Source organism: Rutilus rutilus, assembly GCF_951802725.1.
Source record: "Rutilus rutilus genome assembly, chromosome: 1".
Classification (NCBI taxonomy): Eukaryota; Metazoa; Chordata; class Actinopteri; order Cypriniformes; family Leuciscidae; genus Rutilus; species Rutilus rutilus.
In genome coordinates, this window is record NC_140209.1 from 53,119,576 (window position 1) to 53,141,831 (window position 22,256).

A 22,256-nucleotide genomic window follows, 5' to 3' on the forward strand; every position below is an offset into this window, starting at 1 on the left:
TAAAATAAAATAAACTGATTATGGTTAAACATTAAGGACAAACAAAAACATTTACAAGTATAACAAGACTTCCAAAAAGAAAAGGATCAAATACATTTTGCCGAGATTCAGGCTCGTGACGTCATGGGAACATGTCGGCGCCCGGAGAGAGAAGTACACCGATACACGTTTAAGCTAATAAAATGCATGAGTAAGGCAAGGTTCCAAAATTACACGACAATTAAAATGATTTACTAAGCGCTTGCAGTCACAGGTGCAGGAATATATAATTCAGATTCTCATATGCGTCTTTAAAAGATCGTCTGTAGAATCATCATGAAGAAGATTTAAGTTTTGTGGGTGCGCAACTGCGCATGCGTCATTTTCTTGATTTGCCAGGGAACGATCTTACATGCTTTCTTGTTTTACTCTTTTACTCTTATTTTACCATTTCTAACTCGTGTAAAGTCGTGTTTACTCGTGTTTAATGCAGGAAGAGCCAAACCCAACCCCTTTAAATGGCCAGAATTGGTTGGCTCCTGCACACATTTGCACTATTGACCTTAATATTTCTGACTTCTGTACTTCATATCCTGGTGCACAAAGACAAGAGTGTTTCATTAGCCTTTTCACCATCAAAAGAATGGCGACATAGTTCAAATATCTCACACAGGAGCGTTCAATCCCAGAACAACTTCAGCAATAATCTTCACTTATCTGCTGATCCCAGGACTCACACTAGTTCTGTTAGAGATCAGTGTAGCATAGCTCTGGAGAGCCGCATCGACTGTGGCCGTGACAGATCTTTGAGTCGGGCTGATTGTGAGGGCAGAGGATGCTGCTATGTGCCTCTACCTCAGTCTGGATCAAGAGGACCACCATGGTGTTTCTACCCAGTCCGTTACCCAGGCTACAAAATGGGGCCCTTGTTGCCCACAGAGAGGGGCCAAAGGGCCACGCTGACCCGTTCTGCACCCTCATACCTGCCCCGGGACATCCCCACATTGCAGCTAGATGTGATGGCCGAGTCCTTGGGTCGTCTTCACCTCACTGTGAGCGCTTCTTTCAGTCTTTTCAATTACAAATCAGATATTGTACGTTTTGGAGGAATTTAATACATTCACATGATCTTTCCTTGAATTCTTGGAAATATAAACTGAAATGAGCATGGGAAATGATTGATTAAATCTATTAGCATTTAGTTACATGACTTTTGCCCAGATTTTTGCCCTGATTTTATGTCTGGAGTAGTTGACAGTAGCTTTTATTATTATTGTAGGCTACATCTTAAATAATTGCATAGTTAATTTTTTCAAGATTTACCTTTATATATTGTTTCCAAATACATTTTAATGTCAGTTTTAAATTGTTCTAAAATAAAAAATGTTCAGACCATTTGACTTTATAGATATAATAACAAGCAAATATAATTTTTAAATAAAAAAATTAATACTAGATATGTATCACCATCCAATGAGAAACACCTTAACATCACATCAGCTTATACAAAGTCAACAACAATCTTAGCATCTTTAAATATTTGTAAATATTTGTGTAATTCTCTCCAATAATAGGTAACTTTGGACATTCCTAAAATAAATGACAAATGATTTTAGGGGTCTTTACAAAAAAAAACAGACATTCACACATTAACTTTAAAGTGCGTAGTAGTGTATGATGGCATAGACCATAGACTCTGATTTTTAGCTTCAAACTATGACTCCATCCAGTCGCAGATGATCAGAAATGTTCGATATTTTGAGACGATTTTAAAACACTTTCCCTTATACACCCAGTCATTTAGTGTACGATTCCCGTTTTTCTCTGTAACCATTTACAAAATCTGCAAGTGTATGATGCCTAGTGTTTGAAAACCTGTTCAGATTTTAAGTCATGTAGTGTATTCCAGCCTTTAGATGACCTAATCTTACTTTATCTTGCTGACTTCACTTTGCCACAGCTGAAAGATCCAGCATCTCAGCGATACGCGGTCCCCTTTGTGACGTCCAAATCCAGGGGCCACAAAGACACACAAAACCCCCTCTATGATGTTGACTTCCAACCAGATCCGTTTGGGTTTATTGTACGGCGAAAATCCAATGGCCGTGTTCTGTAAGTGTACTTCCATTTTTCTTTTCTTGTATTGTATGTTTTCTGCTTATATTGTGCCTCTTCTGTTTCTGGGTGTCAATGACAGTCCACAGATCTTTATGGTAAAAAAATAAAATAATGTGTTGGGGACAGAACATTGCACAAATGCATTGTATTTCCCCCCCTAGTTTGAATACTACAATAGGCCCTCTCCTGTTTGCGGATCAGTATCTACAGCTCTCCACCAGCATGGCTTCCTCGGTGATCTCTGGACTGGGTGAACATTACACCCCCATCACGCTGGACCTCAACTGGAGCTCTGTTTCATTATGGAACAGGGACATGGCACCACATGTAAGACAGTCACATCATTTCACATTCCCTTTTATTCACAGCTGTACTTAATGTTTTATATGGCCCTTTGTAGAGAAATGCCAACCTGTATGGCTCCCACCCTTTCTTCCTAGTCCAAGAAGGTGATGGACAGGCACATGGAGTCTTTCTTCTCAACAGCAACACAATGGGTACAGTGTTTTGTTGTCTGAATTGGCTTCTTCCAATTTTGGCTTTCACTAAAAGTTTTAAAATTTGCCAATTGTAGAAGTGTTTATGCAGCCCTCCCCAGCATTGACATGGGTGACCGTCGGAGGAATACTGGACTTCTACATCTTCTTAGGCCCCAGTCCTCAGAGTGTGATACAGCAGTACCATGAGGTTATAGGTATTTAACAATAGACAGTCCACATACTGCATTAGAATTGTCGTTTACCCACAGTGTAACTTATTGTGTTGTGTCTTTGAGGTTATCCTATGATGCCACCCTACTGGTCACTGGGCTTCCACCTCTGTCGCTGGGGTTATACGTCCACCAACATCACAAGAACAGTGGTACAGCTCATGCGCCAGGCCAAGATCCCTCTAGTATGTCAATGAAATAAATAATGGCTGTGTTTGGAAGATACTAAATACGGAACAGTATATACCAGTGGTTCTCAACCGGGGGGCCACAGCATACTTCCAAGTGGACCTCAAGATTACCTGTTAAAATTATTTTAAAATTTCATTTTATAAGTCTAGACTTGGAAAAGCCATGCAAATTAATACAATCTTAAAACTACATTTATAATGAATATTATGACCGCGGGGGGCCTTGGAGTCAAAAAGGTTTGAGGGAAAAAAAAGGGTTGAGAACTACTGGTATATACTGTGTGCTCACTGATATATTTTAAGAAGTACTTTAATACAAACTGTTGTATGCTATATTGTTGTCATATGACAATATCACCCAGTTATCGTCTCTAATAATATTATAATACTATATAATATTTTTTTTATGTAAAATTGTTGTTCATATTGCTTCTGTTTTGTTCATCATACTAGAAATGGAAGGTTAAGTTGAGTACATTGCATTGTGGGATACAGTACCCAGTTTGATATGCTCTGTTAAAGTCAACATATGTGGTTTGAAATTGGTAAAATGTGCTTGGAAAAATATATATAATCAGAATATTGACATAATAATCATTCACACACAGTGTATAAATTATAACATAGTATAGTATACTGCACATTGCAGATGTAGTACCGTTGGTCATCCAGATAATTCCAGATTATGCAGCATACATACTGTAAAAATGTAAAGTAGTATGGTAGTATGCCATTTTGAAAAAAAGTAAAAATATAGAAATATATATATACTGCATAGAGAGAGAACCAAGTACCGGTAACCAAGCAAGTTTTACATGATCATTTAAATAACCTTCAATTGACTTCTTTAGGATGTACAGTGGAATGACCTTGATTATGCGGACCAAAGAAGAGTGTTTACTTTTGATCCACAACGGTTTGGAGATCTGCCCCAGATGGTTGAAGAGCTCCATCAGCTGGGCATGAAGTATGTGCTCATTCTGGTACGTGGATAATATTCTGTGATGGAGATTCTTTCATCCTTATTTTAACTTCATAGCGTGATGCTTGTGTGTTAAAATGTCAGTGATAACAATATCTTTTCTATATATATATATATATATATATATATATATATATATATATATATACACATACACACACACACACACACACACACACACACACACACACACACACACACACATTCACTGGCCACTTTATTAAGTACACCTAAGTTGCTAGTACCGGGTTGGACCCCTTTTGTCTTCAGAACTGTCTTAAATATTCATGGCATAGATTCAACATTGTGCATTCCTCAGAGATTTTGGTCCATATTGTCATGTGGCATCACACAGTTGCTGCAGATTTATCGTCTGCTCATCCATCATACGAATCTCCCATTCCTTCACATCCCAAAGCTGCTCTATTGGACTGAGATCTGGTGACTGTGGAGGCCATTGAGTTTAGTGAACTCACTGTCATGTTCAAGAAACCAGATTGAGATTATTTGAGCTTTGTGACATGGAGAGTTATCCTGCTGGAAGTGGCCATTAGAAGATGATACACTGTGGTCATAAAGGGATGGACGTGGTCAGCAACAATACTCAGGTAGGCTGTGGCGTTTAAATGATGCTCAATTGGTACTAAAGGCCAAAAGTGTGCCAAGAAAATGTCTAACACACCATTACACCAGCAGCAGCCTGAACCACTAATACAAGGCAGGACGGATGCATGGCATGCTTTCATGTTGTTTATGCCAAATTCTGATCCTACCATCTGAATGTCTCAGCAGAAATCCAGACTCATCAGACCAGGCAGCATTTTTCCAATCTTCTGTTGTCCATTTTTGGTGAATCAGTGTGAATTGTAGCCTCAGTTTCCAGTTCTCATCTGACAGGATTGTCACCGGTGTGTCTTCTGCTTGTGTTACTGTTATTTCAGTTACCTTTCTATCAGCTTGAACCAGTCTGGCCATTATCCTCTGACCCCTGGCATTAACAAGACTTTTAAGTATGCCGCTCAATGGATATTTTCTCTTTTTCGGACCATTCTCTGTAAACCCAAGAGATGGTTGTGAGTAAAAATCCCAGTAGATCATCAGTTTCTGAAACACTAAGACCAGCCCATCTCGCACCAACAACCAAGTCACATTTAAGTCACTTATATCACCTTTCTTTCCCATTCTGATGCTCAGTATGAACTTAAGCAGATCGTCTTGACCATGTCTACACTCCTAAATAAATGCATTGAGGTGCCACCATGTGATTGGCTGATTAGATATTTTCATTAACAAGCAGTTGTACCTAATAAAGGTGCCAGTGAGTATACATATATACACCAAAAAAGCACATTAGTCACAGTACACAAATAAGCACATCAGTGTCGAATAGCCTGTGGTCTTGTGTTAGGATCCAGGCATCAGCAGTACGAGTCCTCCTGGTTCATACAAACCCTTTGATGATGGGCTGAAGAGGGGAGTGTTCATCACCAACTCCACTGGACAGATCCTAATTGGGAAGGTTAGTGCCACACATGGAATATTACCCTCACTAAAAGTTAGTCGTGATAATGCCATTTACAAGATGTATTTTCTTTCTGCACCACTGTATTATTAGTAGTATTATAGTCATGATAGAATATGGTGGGGACTATAAAGGTTTTGCATGTATTTATAACCAGGTATGGCCAGGTCTAACTGCATTCCCAGATTTCACCAATCCTACAACACAGGACTGGTGGATGGACTGTATCAGAGCCTTTCACAACAAGGTACCTGTGGATGGACTCTGGATAGTAAGTACTTACAGAGTAAACTATAAATAAACATACACAGGGTATTTTAAAAAGGCGACAAAACATGAATTATGAATTTAAAGGGGCCACACTCTTTTTTTCCCTTTAAATCCTGAATTATGTTATTTAAAAAAAAAAAAGTTTTGTAGTGTACCTTTAAGATCTCTAAATGTAACTGACATATTTAATCAAAATAAATTGAAATGGCAGGGAATTTTTTTCTATTATATTGTATTATAATAGAATATTATAATTATACTATAAACGCTATTTTTAGTAACTTTAGTAATTTGACCACTTTTGCCTTTGATTTCATTTTAAAAAGTGAACAAATTGACCTGAATTAAATACACACATATATAACTTAAGGCCTGTTCACACTAAGAATGATAACTATATAGATAAATACAACTATATTAGCGTCCACATGAACGGACAATATCGTTCTGTTTATTCCAAGTGCGCACTACGGTTTTGTCGTCTGCCGCTTTAAATGCTCGAGCTCTTTAAAGAAGAAAGGATTTTGATTGGCTGTTAATGTTTGTCAAAGTTTTTATCGTTCGGAAGGAGTCAGCTGGAAAAAAATCGCTCTAAAAGTGATTCCAACAATATTGTTTCTCTGTGCCGTTATCGTTATAGTGGTGATGTGAACTCTACTATTCTTTAATAGTTCGAATGAATTTTACAACTATATCATTATCGTTATCTTTATAGTTATTGTTCTTGGTGTGATCAGGCCTTTATAGGTAACTTCTAAATTTCTTTTGAAATTCTGCTTACAGGACATGAATGAGCCATCAAATTTTGTCCAGGGATCTGTGGATGGATGTCCTGACTCTGACTTGGAGAAACCTCCTTATACTCCAGGTAAGAACAGTAAAGTCTTAATATACTCTCTTGTAAAATGACTATCGCTGTTTTTATGTGACCTGCATGAAGAGATCTGTCTGGGTTTACAGGTGTAATAGGATGTCAGTTAAACTCAGGAACTGTGTGTATGTCCGCTCAGCAGTATCTGTCCAATCATTACAATCTGCACAATCTTTACGGGCTGACCGAGGCCATCGCCACCCACAGGTCAGAGAAATGCCTCTTCCATTTATACAAACAGTAAAAGAAAAGTTAATTGGTGAACAGATCCATTTGATATGGTTTGACATTATTACCAACTTTCCATTCATTTGTATTTCAGGGCATTGTTGAAAGTAAAGGGCACTCGTCCATTTGTCCTATCCCGGTCGTCTTTTCCAGGACTGGGCCGTTTCTCTGCACACTGGACAGGAGATGTGCAGAGTGACTGGGAGCAAATGCGCTTTTCAATACCTGGTGAGAGAGAAAGATCATAAACATATGCTAATATATGGTTACAAAGAGGATAAAAGAAGTTTTGCTTAGTCCTGGCCCTGCAAGTGCTTGCCAACATCCACATATGCTAACATACATCCACTGTTCTAACATTCACAATGCATACATAAGCTGAGAAATGACATGTACATATCTTGTCTTCATTTTTTGTTCCTAATACTTGAAAAGCATGATTTGTTCCCACTGTTGGTTTATTGCTGTGTTTGTGTGTGTGTGTACCAGCTGTGCTCCTGTTTGGACTCTATGGCATTCCCTTTGTGGGGGCTGATGTATGTGGATTTGGTGGAGACACTACTGAAGAACTGTGTGTGCGCTGGACACAACTCGGAGCCTTTTACCCTTTCATGAGAAACCATAACGACAAACCCAATGCTGTGAGATATCGGTCAACAATTTACAGTCATCTAGAAGAAAAGAAAAAAATCATAGATTAATATATATATATATATATATATATATAGTATTTGTAAGTCGCTTTGGATAAAGGCGTCTGCTAAATGACTAAATGTAAATATATATAAATACTACCAAGCAAAAGTTTGGAAACAATTAACTGGATTTTAGATCATGTGACACAGAAGACTGGAGTAATGGCTGCTGAAAAATCAGCTTTTCCATCACAGGAATACATAAACATATAAGGCTATACGAACATGTAAGGAATATGAACATATAAGGCTAAACACCGCCACTGACAATTCTGACATTTTCAGTGTGTGAGATTGTCCTGTTTTGTTGTTGCATGAGCTCTTAAAGCAGCTCATTTGCATTTAAAGGGACACACACAAAAACGGCGCATTTTTACTTACCCCCAAAAAGTGCCAATTTTAACATGATCTGTTGAGTATTTTGAGCTAAAACTTCACATACACATTCTGGGGACATTAGAAACTTGTTTTACATCTTGTAAAAAGGGGCATAATCGGTCCCCTTTAATGCTTACAAACCTTTGACCAGGACTCAAAGGTTTGTAAGCATTAAAGGGGACCTATTATGCCCCTTTTTAAATGATATATATCATTTTCACAATTTTCTTTTTTACATTTTTAAATAAAAATGTAAAAATGTCAATAATTTTACATTATTAGTAATATATGAATATTTCTTCTCATATTTCATACTCTCAGCCCCAAGAGCCATATGTATTTAGCCAGCAAGCCCAAGATGCCATGAGGACTGTGACTACACTGCGATACTCTCTCCTGCCCTTCCTCTACACACTGTTCCATCACGCGCACATCTCCGCCAGCACCGTGGCGCGCTCCCTCTTCCTTGAGTACAGTACACACACGCTCATTCTAGCTCAATATCTCAGCAATGACCTCTTCTCTGAGATTGCTCATTTCTTTTAGGTTTCCCACTGATCCAAATTGCCAGACCATTGACAGGCAGTTCCTGTGGGGGAGTTCACTGCTTATCAGTCCGGTCCTGGAACAGGGAGCAGTGGAGGTGACGGCTTATCTCCCCCTGGGGACTTGGTACAGTCTGCACAATGTAAGCCTTCGTCTTATACATTCCAGTCAAAAGTTTGGAAAAATTTATATTTGGTAATGTTTTTGAAAGAAGTCTCTAATGCTCACCAAGGCTGCATTTATTTCATAAAAAACAACTGTAAAAATAGTAATATTGTGAAATATGATTACAATTTAAAAGAACAGTTTTCTATTATTTATATATTAAAAAATATATATATTATTCCTGTGATGTATACTGAAATAAACTGTAACCAATTACCATAGAATTTTTTTTTTTTTGCCTTTTAAGTAAACACCATATTTTTTTACCCCTTTTTTGCATAGCCTGCTTCACATTGTGATACGTTTACAAAGTTATTATGGTATAATGTAATTCAAAGACATATGATATGATGCCTTTAAGGTAAATGAGACTGAATTGACTGATGAGACTGGTTTTCTTATAGGGGCAAGCATATTACAGCAAAGGGCAATACATTTTGTTTCCTGCCGCTTTGGACACCATTAACATTCAAGTGAGAGAGGGGAGCATCATCCCGCAGCAGGTGGTGTAAAGACTAGATCTAAGAACAATCATAATATCTCGTTTATGCTGTGTAGCAAGTGAACTATTGCTATTTCTTCTTCGTTTCCCAGGTTCCCGCATTGACCACTACAGCATCTCGCAGAAACCCTTTCACTCTGATCGTGGCACTGTCTGCAGAAAATTGGGCCAAAGGGGATCTTTTCTGGGATGATGGGGAAAGTCTGGACACTTTTGAGAGGGGCGATTACTCATATGTTCTCTTCTTTGCTGAAGAGGTACGACATAGGGTGAAATTTGCTTGCATGTTGAATTGAATGGTTTTGATGAGGATTTTTCTATTGAACATCTGTTTCCCATTGTTACTCTGTGTTGGAGCAGTCCAAAATGAATTGCTTCAGCAGGCAGTAAAATAAAAATAAAAAAACATCAAGTGCTGTTATTGCTATGAACAGATTGTATACTCTATGTGCAATTTATAAAAATTAAGACAACTAGAACACAAGTTGAATTTCAACATACAAATGGATTATAGTAGAATACTCAAAAAATATGGTCGATATGTGCATTAATTTGAAATGTAATCTATTATTTATTTGATGTTTTATCCCCCTGTAGACTTATGTGGTCAGTAAGCCAGTCAAATTAAACAGATCTCTCGATCTTTTGATCCTCGGGGAAGTGCGTATGTTCGGAGTTCAGACTCGACCAACAGCAGTGTGGGCCAACGGGCAAAAGGTTCATGACTTCTCGTACAGCACAGACACCAAGGTATGCGTCAAGTTCTGTGTTAGTCTACCTATTTTGGTTTACTTCCACTCCTGTTAGTATGTACAAATCATGGCGATTAATATGTATTTCATATTTAAGTTAATGGACCTTTTACACAGACACAATTCCACAGTTATCAACATCACAAATCTAGTAAAGATTTGTATATTTCCATTTTTTATGGTATGGAGATGGGTCTCAATAGGCTATACTTTATTATAATCAAACTTTCATAACATTGTAATTTTAATGACCTCATCTGAATCGCACAGCTTGTGCAAACATATCCACGTGGCTATGATAAGATGCTTTCTAACCTCTGCTTTCACGCCGCTGTCTTTTTTGTTGTGTGTTTATTTTGTTATTGAGAGCAAAGCTCGCAACACATATTTACATAATCATCTAAAAATCGCTCTCAGCAGCGTGGACTAGGTCTGGATGTTCGTTAACAGTATAACGCTGCAAAGGTATTTCATAAAACTTATTTTTACTTCTAAACAAAGAATGAAAGCATATCGGGGCATTGGATCATGTTCAGAGACTGATACGAGCATGAGCAATAAGCTGCTGGTTGCACTTCACTTAATGGCCACCAGTGTCGCCAATTGTTTACCCAACTTTGACCACTTCTGCGTGTGTGTGTGTGTGTGTGTGTGTGTGTGTGTGTGTGTGTGTGTGTTTTCCAGGTTCTTACAGTGCCTGGACTGGACTTACCCATGGCAGCCATGTTCACCGTACAGTGGAGCTGATGACAAATCTCTGCTTTGTAAATGTTCTGTGCTTTGGATTTGTTGAATGTGAATTGCTTTGGTCTTCCAAATGCATAAATGTAATAATGTTCATCATATCATTTTTGTTAAAAAATAAATGTTTATTAAATGTTCTTAATGCTTTTATTGTTGTGTGACAGTGATAGGTATAATCAGACTAATAAGAATTTCCCATGACTCTAGATCATAATAATAATTTTACCTGTTTATTTTAAATGTCAGAGAAATAATTATATAAAGAATTGTTATTGTTGTTGGTAGTGGTGGTGATAACTAAATACATATGCATTTGGTTATTGAATAAAAGATTTTAAATGTAAGCTTAGGTTAGTAATTATATTATAAAATAACATATAATATTATAAAATTAAAATTAGGCTAAGTGATTTGACACTGCAATTATTATTTTTATATTCTTACAATTTGTCAGTGGATAAGTTTTATTTTTTTATTATTTATTTTTATGATCCATATGCGGTTAATTTTTTACACTTTTATAAATGCTAATCATAGCACTTTAACCAAGTTGTGTTTTCTGTGGTCATGATAACTGCAGGACCAGTGTCCTGCCCTGGTCCTGCCTCGAGCGTTGCGTTCAGAGGTTCAGAGGAAGCGCAGTGTCGTCCCGGAAGCAACGGAATGTCAGTGGGCGGGGCTTCAGTCTGTCGTCACCGGCGGCGTGCGGAGTGAAGAGTGTCACCAATAAACATACGCGTCATTCAGTGTAGCCTGGATCTTTAATGCACGAGCCGGACGCGCCACTTCTGACATGGACGTGTAGCGACGGTTGTAATCGTTTCTGGTACCGAAGGTAAGACCGCAGCGTGTATGATTTTCGATTACAAATTCATCCTTAACGGCTGTCATTATTGGAAGTAGTTTAGTTAGCGTCCCATATGGGGTACAGCAGTGCATATGTGTCTATTATAGCAGATATAACGGGACCCCATCGCGACTTCCATCTGAAATGAGCCCTCATATGCGATATGTGATCCTGAGTGGGACGAAAGGGCTTGTCCATTAAAATACAATATTGATACTGGTCAATCACCCTGATCAACCTGCTGATACAGGCCTGAACACGATCAATGTGAACACATGTCTTTTCTTATTATGTGTCTGATGTAGTTTTGTTTGATATCTCTTGATGTATTATTTATCTACTGTAGCCTACTGCTTTTTTTTTTTTTTTTTTTTTGCTGAAGACTTGTAACTTTGTACTTTGACATTGGGATTAATATGCCTTTGCCCCCAATAATATGACATATAAAGGCACTTCTTAAGGAAATTAAATTATGTCATTCACTCACCTGCATTATAGTTTTATTTTATTCTGTAGAGCACGAAAAGAGGTCCAACTTTATATTAGTTGCCTTTAATGATTATGTATTCGTATAAAAAAATAAAGAAATAATTGTTTAATATAATGTGCTTGTGTTGCATTGAGAAACACTTTTGCTGCTATTGAGGTGGGATACAGGTGAGATTAGGGACATGTTTGGTGGTAAGGATAGGTTTAAGGGTGGGTTAAGGGAAGGGTCAACATTGTAATTACAGATGTATTTACACAAAATAATTACAGCTGTAATTTCATGTAGGTATAATGTAAATGTATTTAAAATGTACATGAATCTGCACAGTAAGTGCATTGTATCAAATTGTGAATTTAAATGTCGCATAGTAGTCAAAGACACTTCATATAAAGTGGGTCCCAAAAAGGAGATGTTTTCAAGAATGTTCTGCTCTACTTCATATAAAGCATAGGATCAGGGGCTGTCAAGCTCAACAAAAAGAAAGAAAAAAACCCCACTAAAATGCACCATAAAATTAGCCATGTGAACAGGAACAGACACTTTTTTTTTTTTCACTAAAAAACTAAAACTAAAACTAATAATTCACTAACAAACCAAGTCAAATACAAGCAAGGGGTTAATTTGACAGCTTTTTGGCATATTCAATTCAAGAAAGATAAATATTGTTTGAAAAAATGTGTTTGGCTTTAAGGTTTTGTCCTTTTATCTCCATTTAGTTAACAAATGTTGATCTGATAGGCTATCTGATATCATCATTTTGTGAAATTATGAAATAAAATACAACCAGATGTGCTGCCATTTCCATGGAAGCTTGTTTCCACCACGGAATAACAACAGCAAAAAAGTTATTTAACTTTTTATCTTACAATTCAGAAAGAAAAAATTCTCACAATTTTGAATCAGACAAAATTCAAATTATTTTTGAATTTGAACCCCCCCCAACTCAGAATTATGAAATATAAACTCAAAATTGCAAGGAGTTATGTTAACATGCGTTATTTTTACTGAGACAAAAAGTCCACATTTTGAGATATAAGCTCACGATTGCAGGAAAAACAAGCCAGAATTGTGAAATAAAGTCCCAATTGCCATTTTGATTGGCATTTAAATTTTTTATTCCGTGGCGAAAACAAAAAAAATCTGAATTGCGAGATCTAAACTGGCTATCACGAGTTTATAACTTCCTTTTGCAAGAAATAAACTCACAATTGTGAGATAAAAAGTCTCAATTAATTTTTTTTATTTATTTTTTTACTTTTTTACTTTTTTCTGTGGCAAAAAAATAAAAATAATCTGAATTAGCTACAAAATGTAAACTCACAATTCCGAGAAAAAAGTCAGAATTGTGGGATGTAAACTGGCAATTACGAGTTTAGAACTTGAAGTTGCGAGATATAAACTGCTTATATATAAACTGAATATAGAAGGTGTTAACGCGCAATAGCGAGATGTTAACTGAGACCAAAACTCTAAATTGTGAGAAAACAAGTCAAAAAAGGTGAGATAATTACCTTATCATTATTATTATTTTGTGGCGGAAACAAAAAATCTGAATTGCGAAATGTAAACTCACAATTCCGAGAAAAAAGTCAGAATTGTGAGAGAGGAAAAAAAATTGTAAGCAGAAAACGTTTCCATAATTTCTGAAATGCATCGGCTGATTTATTAAAAATGTCTTGTGCTCAATAAGTGTTATGTCATATCTTGCCTATAGTGCAATCATTGAATCATTACAATGGTCGTTCGTCAGATTTTCATAAATCTTTGGAATAACATGAGGGAATTTTCCTATTTGGGTGAGCTATGATTTCTTTATTGTGAATTTCATTTGATCTGATTTGAAAGCAAGACACCAAATGAACTTCTGTGTAGATTCTGAAGTGCATTCCTGGTGACTCTGTTGTATGGAGCTTGAGATTGCAGCAGTGCTGACAGCTCCGAAGAGAAACAACACATGCTTCTACTAGTGGCACTCTCTTCTTAGTACACTTATGATACTAGTGCACGATCCCTTTCTCCTGATTTGGCCTGCATGTCTGGTAGTCCAGTGCCATGATGTGGCATGTTTATTCACTGTCGTGTGAGTCGTGTTTGCACTGTAATTATAGCCATATGATATGCGGCCATGAATCCACCTGAATAGTTCCTGTAAAAATACAGGATAATTGAACTCAAGTCTTAAGCTTTCTGGACAAACTTGTTGTTCTTTTCCTTAATTTCCCAGAAATTGCCTTATGGTGTGTTCACACTAGTTCGGTTCTCTTGTTCTCTTGGTTCGCTTAGGTATTATACATTTAGTCCTGGTTCGCATTGGAAAAAAAGCATGCACACTGTAATTTTTAACACCGAACCTAAAAGTACAAAACAAAAGAAATAAGAATAAGGTCACAACCTGATTATTGGACCGATTTAATGACGGATATTTGAGATGGAACATCCAAAACAATGCTGTGTGCTGGGCTAAATGTGCTTGTTGAATGCATGTACACATGGTGGTATTTTTACCAGCTGAGAACTCACAAAAAGCTTGTGAAATGTGTAAAGATCTGCTGCAAGGAAGAGGCGGTTCTGACACCTGTGCCAAAATGTAAAGGGCAACTGTGACGAGAAGAACCAGGTGTGCTTGAGCAGTGTGTCCGGTCGCATCTTGTGACATCACATCCAGTTTTTGGTTTGTTTAGATGTCTATGGACCTGTCCAAATTCCCACACTTGCGGTCTTGGCACTTGACCATTTGTCTATTTAGCTACATGACATATTTCCATATTTTCCATGACATATTTGGCCTGTGTTCAAGTGGGCATGAAGACCGCAAGTGTGTAGAACTTTTGATCATCCGATGGGACTATGAACATTTTGGCCGATACCGATAACCGATAATTCTTTATATTTGAAAGCCGATAATCGATATATTGGTCGATAAATCTAAATGTCTGATTATGAAAACAAAAGTCTCACCATTAAAAGCCATGTCCCAAGCACACAATTACAATGTTCTCATTATAATCGAATGTAGTCTTTATATGACGGACATGTCGCACCGTATTTTCCTTTTGGAAGTGATTTCAATCATATTCTTGCACACTTACTTCCTGTTGCGTCTATGCGCTCTCAAGTGTGGGTATTTGGACAGGCCCTTTGGTTGCGTTCATATTTCAGTTGACCCGCACCAATGTTCAGCTGAAATGTGAAAATTTGGGTCTCGGTCTGCTTCCAAACGAGCTCTGGTGCAATTTGACTGAAATATGAACGCAACGACATGGACCAAAGAGACTTGTCCAAAGGCACACTTGTTTGGCGCGCACCAAGGTTCGAATGGCACTCACACTCATTGAAATGAACCGCACTAACAAAGCAATCGCACTAGAGTTTGTTTTAATTGAACCAAACCTGCCAAGTGTGTTGGCAAATTTGTTCATTCGCTTTATCAAGGTTTGAGATTGTCTCAGGAAGTTTTCTCTGGAGTTTTCACTGGTTGCGTAGTGAGTGTCTTCAGCCTATTTTATGGTTCACAATAATTTGTAAAGTTTCTCACCATTAGAAACTATTGTAGCTAGATGAGATTTTAGCTTTTCATGTACTTTGGTTTTGTGGCAGGAAGTTGACCTCTAATCAGCACAACTGAGCATTGCCTTTCCGGTAGAGGAAGAGCTGACAGGAAAAAAAATGAGATCACAAGACAGAAGGGGAAGATTGAGAAAGTCACAAGTGATGGATGATTCTGAATGTTGCATAATTTGTTTTTTGAACAGTTGACTTATCTATTTTTTTTTCAGTTAAAAATATGAATGTATGTTTTAGATGCTTTGAAAGTTTGCCTTTTAGTGTTTTTGCAGTGCACTTAATCAGTCCTATGGCAGTACAGATACAATTTTTATAGTATTTTTACATTTGTGAATAGTGGGTTCTAAGATGTTCTAGGTTTTAGTGCATTTACATAGGGTTGCTAGTGTTAGGGCTTAACAGTTTAGGACCCAAGGACCAGATGTTTGAAAGAAGACCCGGAGTCAGAATTATAAAAAAATTGAAGAAAAGTTTTACTGAAGATAGTTTGCAGTTTCATCAGCAGAAGTCAGCTTCAAGACTCACACAGGAGTTCGTAGGCCGCCCCGCTTACAGTTACAAAGATCACAGCAGTTATACCCTTCACCAAGGTCTAAGCTACGTCATTGCTTACAGGTTGAATGATTCTGATTTGCTAAGAAATTGATAAACATATACAGATAGACAGAAGCATATCTCCATAGATTATGCAGCTGACACTCGGACCCTGAAGTTAGGCACGCCGTGGCCTTCCAGTTCTCAGATTTGGATTGCTGGGTGCCAGCATGTCCAGAACAATAACTCAGTCAATCTCCAACAATGCCAGTGGTTCCTTAACCTGTAAGCAAGAAGACTAACACACACACCAACACACAGCTTTTCCAAGGTTGGATTTGGCCAGGCTCTAACTATAAACAGGAGTCTCAAAACATCAAGATAATGCATTCTTTCTCAAGAAGAGCTACATTTTAGTCTAACTGGAAAGTAAGGCTTTAACTGAGAAATGGTCCCTTAAACTATTGGCTTCAGTAACCCCTATGTGTTTTAACATGTTGAAGACCTTTCTCAAACACAAAACATTTCCCTATTTTATTTCTTGAAGCCGGGTTAAATGAGCAAGCACTGTTACTGCATTCAGATATCAAATACAGGCATTAAAGAATACATGAAAAGAACATTTCAGTAATCACACTGGTAACTTCTATAACAAAGTAAAATCTCCAGAGAAGTCGTTCAACTCATTTGATATTTAGAAGGAAAAATATTGATTAATACCTTGATTATAATCACTCATTACATATACATTGAAGCAGCAGTGGATTCCAATCCACTCCCTTCACTAGATTGTTGCTTACTGACCCAAGTAGTTCTGATCGCTTTTTTGAGGAATTAAAAAAGTATTTGAGGAACCATGCATGTCTGTAGCACAAACAGAAGCAAGATTTATTTTTAAAAAATTTTAAATGTGCAGTAGTGGTAGCTCAAATTATTCAATATAGTCTGTCTCAGTTAACATGGTCATAAAAATGTATAGTTATGCTAGAATTGGCAGTAGTGTCTAAAGTTTAGGTGAGGTATAGCATTTTGCCTGTAGCTTGTTGGATTTTGAACATTATTAAGACTCTGGCAGAGTCTGGTAAAAAAAAAAAAAAGGATAATCAAGTGGTTTTATAAAGGTTGTTTTTTTCTAATAACATTTGGTAACTTACGCTTCCGTCTGTTGAACAGATAACATAGCTGTAGCTTTGGGTTCCTCCTGTGAGTTGGCACATTTGTGTGTCTGTTTGTTTTAAGGTGTGTCTATGTGTGACTTAGTCACAACTAACCATGCAGTTTCAAGAAGGTGACATTATCATACATTGTTATGATGGTCTCAAATAATTCAATACCTAACGTTACCTAGATTATTCAAAAATTATTCGTGTCGCCTCTGCAGTGCTTGAGTGTTCTTGATGGTTGCCAAAGTGTTGCTACGTGGTTGTTTTGAGTGTTTAGCACATTGCTATCGCTACGAATTTCATTCATACTACCCATATTAATACTATTTATTACATGGCTTGGTTGAATCAAAGCCCGTCTACGGAAGGCCTGTTCACTCCAACGCCCTATTAAGTCCTATTGGTTGTAGTTCCAATCAGAGTTCCACTGGGGGCGCTCGCCATGAGTGTAAAATGAATGGGAGTCTATGGGGCTAGACGGCTAAATTTGTCTCCCTCACCCGATTGCCGTTGAGAAATCTCAGATTTGATTGTAGGTTTTGCAAGTTCAACATGGGTTATAACTTATAGATCGAAAGTTGAATGAACGAGTACTTATTTCTTTTCGATTTCTTACAGGTTGAGTTGTTGTTGCCCATAACACGCTAGCATTCTGCTAATGACGTCATTGACATTTTGAAAGACTTTTTAAAGCAAATAAGTGACTCTAAAAAATCTAACACCAAGCAATGTGTAATTTCTTTGCATTCCCTTTCGAAAACAACATTCAAATTACTAGACAAAAAATTATATCCTAAGTAAAGTGGATTTTGAGCGGTATAGCTCCATAGACCTCCATTCATTCTGCACTCGTCATGTGAGCGCCCTCATATGGAACAAGAGTGGAACTGCAACCGGAAGTTTATTGAGTGGCACTTCTCCCCTCATTAGACGTTCTCTGGTTGAATTCTAATGTAGAATGCGGTCTGTTATTTCTTGATATCAGACCGCTGCTAAGGATAACACAGCGTTGCCATGAAAAACAGAGCGTTTCTATGGACGCAGGATTCTAACCATAGAGACGGAACGGACTATTTTCTTTAGCGGAAGCAATACAATCGTTTATAAATCAATAAACTCCTTTTTAAATCAATATTTTGTGTCAAATGATTGATTTATTTGGTAGGTAGCCATACTGTAATAAGCGACTACCTACCAAATCGGTCGTGGCTACGTGTCGGGGTCCTGATCAGCCTGTCGGGGTTGTATTCGCTATAACAACCGCCTCGCTCTACATTATCCCTTACATAGAACGCACTTTTTTTTAAAGGTCTTGCAGTAAATTCCTATTCAAAATCAAATGTAGTACATACTCATATAGTATGTGATTTTGGACGCACCGTATAAAGTTACCACCCCCAAGTCTCTATGATATTCTGCTTTCTAAATCGCTCTCATTTTATTGTTCTTATTGTTCAGCAAGTGAAAAAGTCTGATTGCTTGGAAAATGAACACGCTTGGTTCTCTTTTTGTTGCTCTGTCAGAGGATGGGAGCAGTGAGCGCTCACTGGAGGAGATGTCATTCGGTCGACTCCTGCGACGTGCATCATCCAAAGCCTCGGACCTTTTGACGTTTAACGTGGGCATGGGGGGATCACGGACTGTGCTGGATGGAGAGATCATCTTCTCCAAGAACAATGTGTGTGTGCACCCGGCCGAGCCCCTGCCTGGACTGCCTGAACATCACCCAGGTACCACACAAACACACACACACACACCCCGTAATCTACAGTACACCTGTTTATAAATATTGGTCATATGATCAGTAATGTTTTGCCATCGTATGCCATAATCTTCTGCAAAAGTGTCTTTATGAATTCATTTATAATGAGTTATAGCTGTAAAACATCAGCTTTTTGCAGATATTGTTGAGCCGTGTTTAGATACAGTATTGTTTAAAAGTTTGGGATCGGTAAGATTTTTTTGAAAGAAGTCTCTCATGCTCACCAAGTCTGCATTTATTTGATCAGACTTACAGTAAAAACTTTAACATTGTGAAATATTATTACCATTTAAAAGAACTGTTTTCTATTCTAATGTATTTTAAAATGTAATTTATTCCTGTGATCAAAGTTGAATTTTCAGCATCATGACTCCAGTCTTCAGTGTCACATGATCCTTCAGAAATCATAATAATATGCTGATTTGGTGCTCAAGAAACATTTCTGATTATTATCAATGTTGAAAACAGTTTTGCTGTTTAATATTATTTATTGTGGAAACTGTAATACTTTTTTTTTTCAGGATTCTTTGATGAATAGTAAGTTCAAAAGAACAGCGTTGATTTGAAACAGAAATCTTTTGTAACACTGTAAATACTTTTTCTGTCACTTTTGATAAATTTTATGTGTCCTTGCTGATTAAAAGTAGGCTATTCATAAATAAACAGGAGTGTAAAATTACAGAACCAATTTTGCTTTTCACTGTTAATTGTCACTAATTGTGTCTAATTTAGAAATGTGTTTACAGTATTAATAAAAATATATATATATTTGAAAACATGATACATTTGTGAATGTATTTTTGATATCTTTTTGTGTAAAAAAAAAAAAAAAAATCACAGTTACAGATTTCTCTTGTTATTTTGCACTAGACCTATAGATTCAGTCTTTTTTTGGAATTGTATTAATATTTTATTTTTTATATATGAATCTGTAAAATAAGAAGTAAAAGTGACGCAGTGTTGTTCTGCTTGTGGATGTCTAGTTAACAAGTAGCCTTGCTACAACATGCCTCAGATAAAACTCTTTCAGAGATCTATTGCCTCTAATAATCCCAGCACACCGTGACCCGGCAAGTTGCGTGAAGTTGGCCAATCAGCTTAGAGCCTGCCAGATTGAGAATTTTTTTCTTCTTCTTCTGACTGTGTCCTCTTTCAGGTTACCTGTGTGTGCACCTGGAGAAAGACGAGGCCCTCGGCTCCACCCTCATCCTCACCTGGGTGCCCAACTCTCGCATCCAGCGGCAGGACGAGGAGGCGCTCCGTTACATCACGCCCGAAAGCTCACCCGTCCGTCGCAACCCCCGACGCCGAGCCCACCGGAGCCTCTCTCGCCCGCCACCCGCCCCTGAGGAAGAGGAGGATGAAGAGCCGGCTTTACAGAACCAGCAGCTTTTGGAAGAGGGCGATGAAGGCTCCTGCGAGCTCTCTGCGGACGAGGTGAGCCGCGACAGCACCCTCGGCTCGGACTCGGACACCTTCTCCTCGCCCTTCTGCCTGTCTCCGGTCAGCGAGGCTCTGGGCGAGAGCAGCAGCTCTGTGTTCCTGGATAATGAGAGCAGGTGAGAAAACATATGCATGCAGAAATAGACAGAACTGATGATAAAGGGTCTGCATTTGTGCTACACAGGGTCATTTCAAGGCTGTAAACGTCATAGATATGGTCATTTGATTTGATACTGTTGATGTTAGGATGGAAAAATGTTTTAAAAGTAAAAAATTTAGGCTGGTTTGCTTTGGCGGTCTAACAGCGCTCGTCAATGTCAAAATGATTGAGGCGGCCAATTAAATCACAGAAGGCGGGGCTTACTGTTACAGATACTGTACATGAATTCCAGCACGTCGCTTTAGTTTTTAAACGCGAAAGAGTGCGAGGTAAGATGTAAGTAGCTAAGCATTTAATATTTGCCAACTGTCTTATGATATACATGTTAAACGGCCAATATCTAGTGATGCAAACTACTCAAATTTCACCATTCTGAATTAAAAATGTACAGTAGGATGAATTTATGTCATTCATAATTGAATGTGACGAGACAAGAAACGCGTAAGGCTAGTTGAATGTGTCCATGGACTTGTTTTAATCAGCTTTAAGACTTAAAATGTGTATTTTAGGTTTAGTAACTGCTTAACATTTTTTTTAAGTTTTCACCTGTCTTCACTGTCTCACATGATCCATCAAAAATCATTCTAATATGTTGATTTGATGCTCAAGAAACATTTATGATTATCGTCAATGTTGAAAGTTGTGCTGCTTCATATTTTTGTGGAAACTGATTAAAAAAAGAGGATTCTTTGATGATTAGATCAAAATAACAGCATTTCTTTGAAGTAATAAATCTATTTACTGGTACAACTGATCAGTTTTATGCATCAACAATGCAGAATAAAAATATTAATTAAAACAAAACATCTTACTGACCCCTGGCATTTGAACAGTAGTGTATATTATGATTTTACAGTACATATACAGTGCTGATCAGAATTATTTGCCCCCTTGGTAAATATGATCAAAGATGGCTGTAAAAAATAAATCTGCATTGTTTATCCTTTTGATATTTTATTTTTTTTAAAAAGTAAAAATCTAACCTTTCATTGAAGTAAAAGAATTGAAAGTGGGGGTAAATCACATTATGAAATAAATGTTTTTCTCCAAAACACATTGGGAACAATTATTTGCCCCCTTTTTTTAAATACTTTTTGCAACCTCCTTTTTCCAAGATTACAGCTCTGAATCTTCTCCTATAATGCCTGATGAGTTTGGAGAACACCTGACAAGAGATCAGAGACCATTCCTCCATACAGAATCTCTCCAGATCCTTCAGATTCCCAGATCCATGTTGGGACGACTTCTCTTCAGTTCACCCCACTCATTTTCTATAGGGTTCAAGTCTGGGGACTGGGATGGCCACTGCAGATCCTTGGTTTGGTGCTCAGTGACCCATTTTTGTTTTAATTTGATGTTTGTTGTTGGATCACGGTCCTGTTGGAAGATCCAAACATGTCCCGTTATGAGATTTCTAGCAGAGGTTGTCAGGTTTTTATTTTTTATCTGTTGGTATTTGATCGAATCCATGATGCCATGTATCTGAACAAGATGTCCAGGACCTCCAGCAGAAAATTAGGCCCACAGCATTAAAGATACAGCAGAGTATTTCATTTTACACATGGGCTACTTTTTTATCCCTGTGTGCACCAAACCCATCTTAAGTGTTTGCCGCCAAAAAAGCTTCTTCTTTTTTTTTTC

The 22,256-nt window shown here is 37.6% G+C and overlaps 2 protein-coding genes across 3 annotated transcripts in view; both read left to right on the plus strand.

The window, feature by feature from the left end:
• Positions 1 to 92: 92 nt before the first annotated feature.
• On the plus strand, positions 93 to 11,292 carry gaa (alpha glucosidase). 2 transcript variants are annotated; one of them, XM_084413893.1, is made up of 20 exons: positions 103 to 1,031; positions 1,940 to 2,091; positions 2,259 to 2,424; positions 2,498 to 2,594; positions 2,672 to 2,791; positions 2,873 to 2,991; positions 3,849 to 3,980; positions 5,388 to 5,498; positions 5,659 to 5,772; positions 6,555 to 6,639; positions 6,732 to 6,849; positions 6,965 to 7,098; positions 7,360 to 7,511; positions 8,265 to 8,413; positions 8,490 to 8,631; positions 9,059 to 9,157; positions 9,249 to 9,413; positions 9,754 to 9,906; positions 10,593 to 10,672; positions 11,233 to 11,292. In XM_084413893.1, exons 1-19 carry the CDS (start codon positions 498 to 500, stop codon positions 10,653 to 10,655), a joined length of 2,805 nt encoding a protein of 934 aa, XP_084270019.1. In that variant the 5' UTR covers positions 103 to 497; the 3' UTR covers positions 10,656 to 10,672; positions 11,233 to 11,292. The 2 variants fall into 2 exon arrangements, with proteins under 2 accessions (XP_084270018.1, XP_084270019.1); XM_084413892.1 differs by lacking the exon at positions 11,233 to 11,292 and having other exon boundaries at positions 93 to 1,031; positions 10,593 to 10,789.
• A 55-nt stretch (positions 11,293 to 11,347) lies between these two features.
• tbc1d16 (TBC1 domain family, member 16) overlaps positions 11,348 to 22,256 on the plus strand; it is a 34,848-nt gene continuing 23,939 nt past the window's right edge. The window contains exons 1-3 of the mRNA XM_084413912.1: positions 11,348 to 11,487; positions 18,774 to 18,980; positions 20,169 to 20,571. Coding sequence (XP_084270038.1) covers positions 18,806 to 18,980; positions 20,169 to 20,571 — 578 coding nt within the window. The 5' untranslated portion in view covers positions 11,348 to 11,487; positions 18,774 to 18,805. The remainder of the gene's footprint in view (positions 11,488 to 18,773; positions 18,981 to 20,168; positions 20,572 to 22,256) is intronic.

Bases quoted from the DNA above. Each gene is read 5' to 3' on its own strand.
- gaa (XM_084413892.1), top strand. From the start codon at position 498: ATGGCCAGAATTGGTTGGCTCCTGCACACATTTGCACTATTGACCTTA. The intron at 3,981-5,387 runs GTACGTGGATAA...GTCTTGTGTTAG, and splicing joins TGAAGTATGTGCTCATTCTG to GATCCAGGCATCAGCAGTAC. The intron at 8,632-9,058 runs GTAAGCCTTCGT...GTTTTCTTATAG, and splicing joins CTTGGTACAGTCTGCACAAT to GGGCAAGCATATTACAGCAA.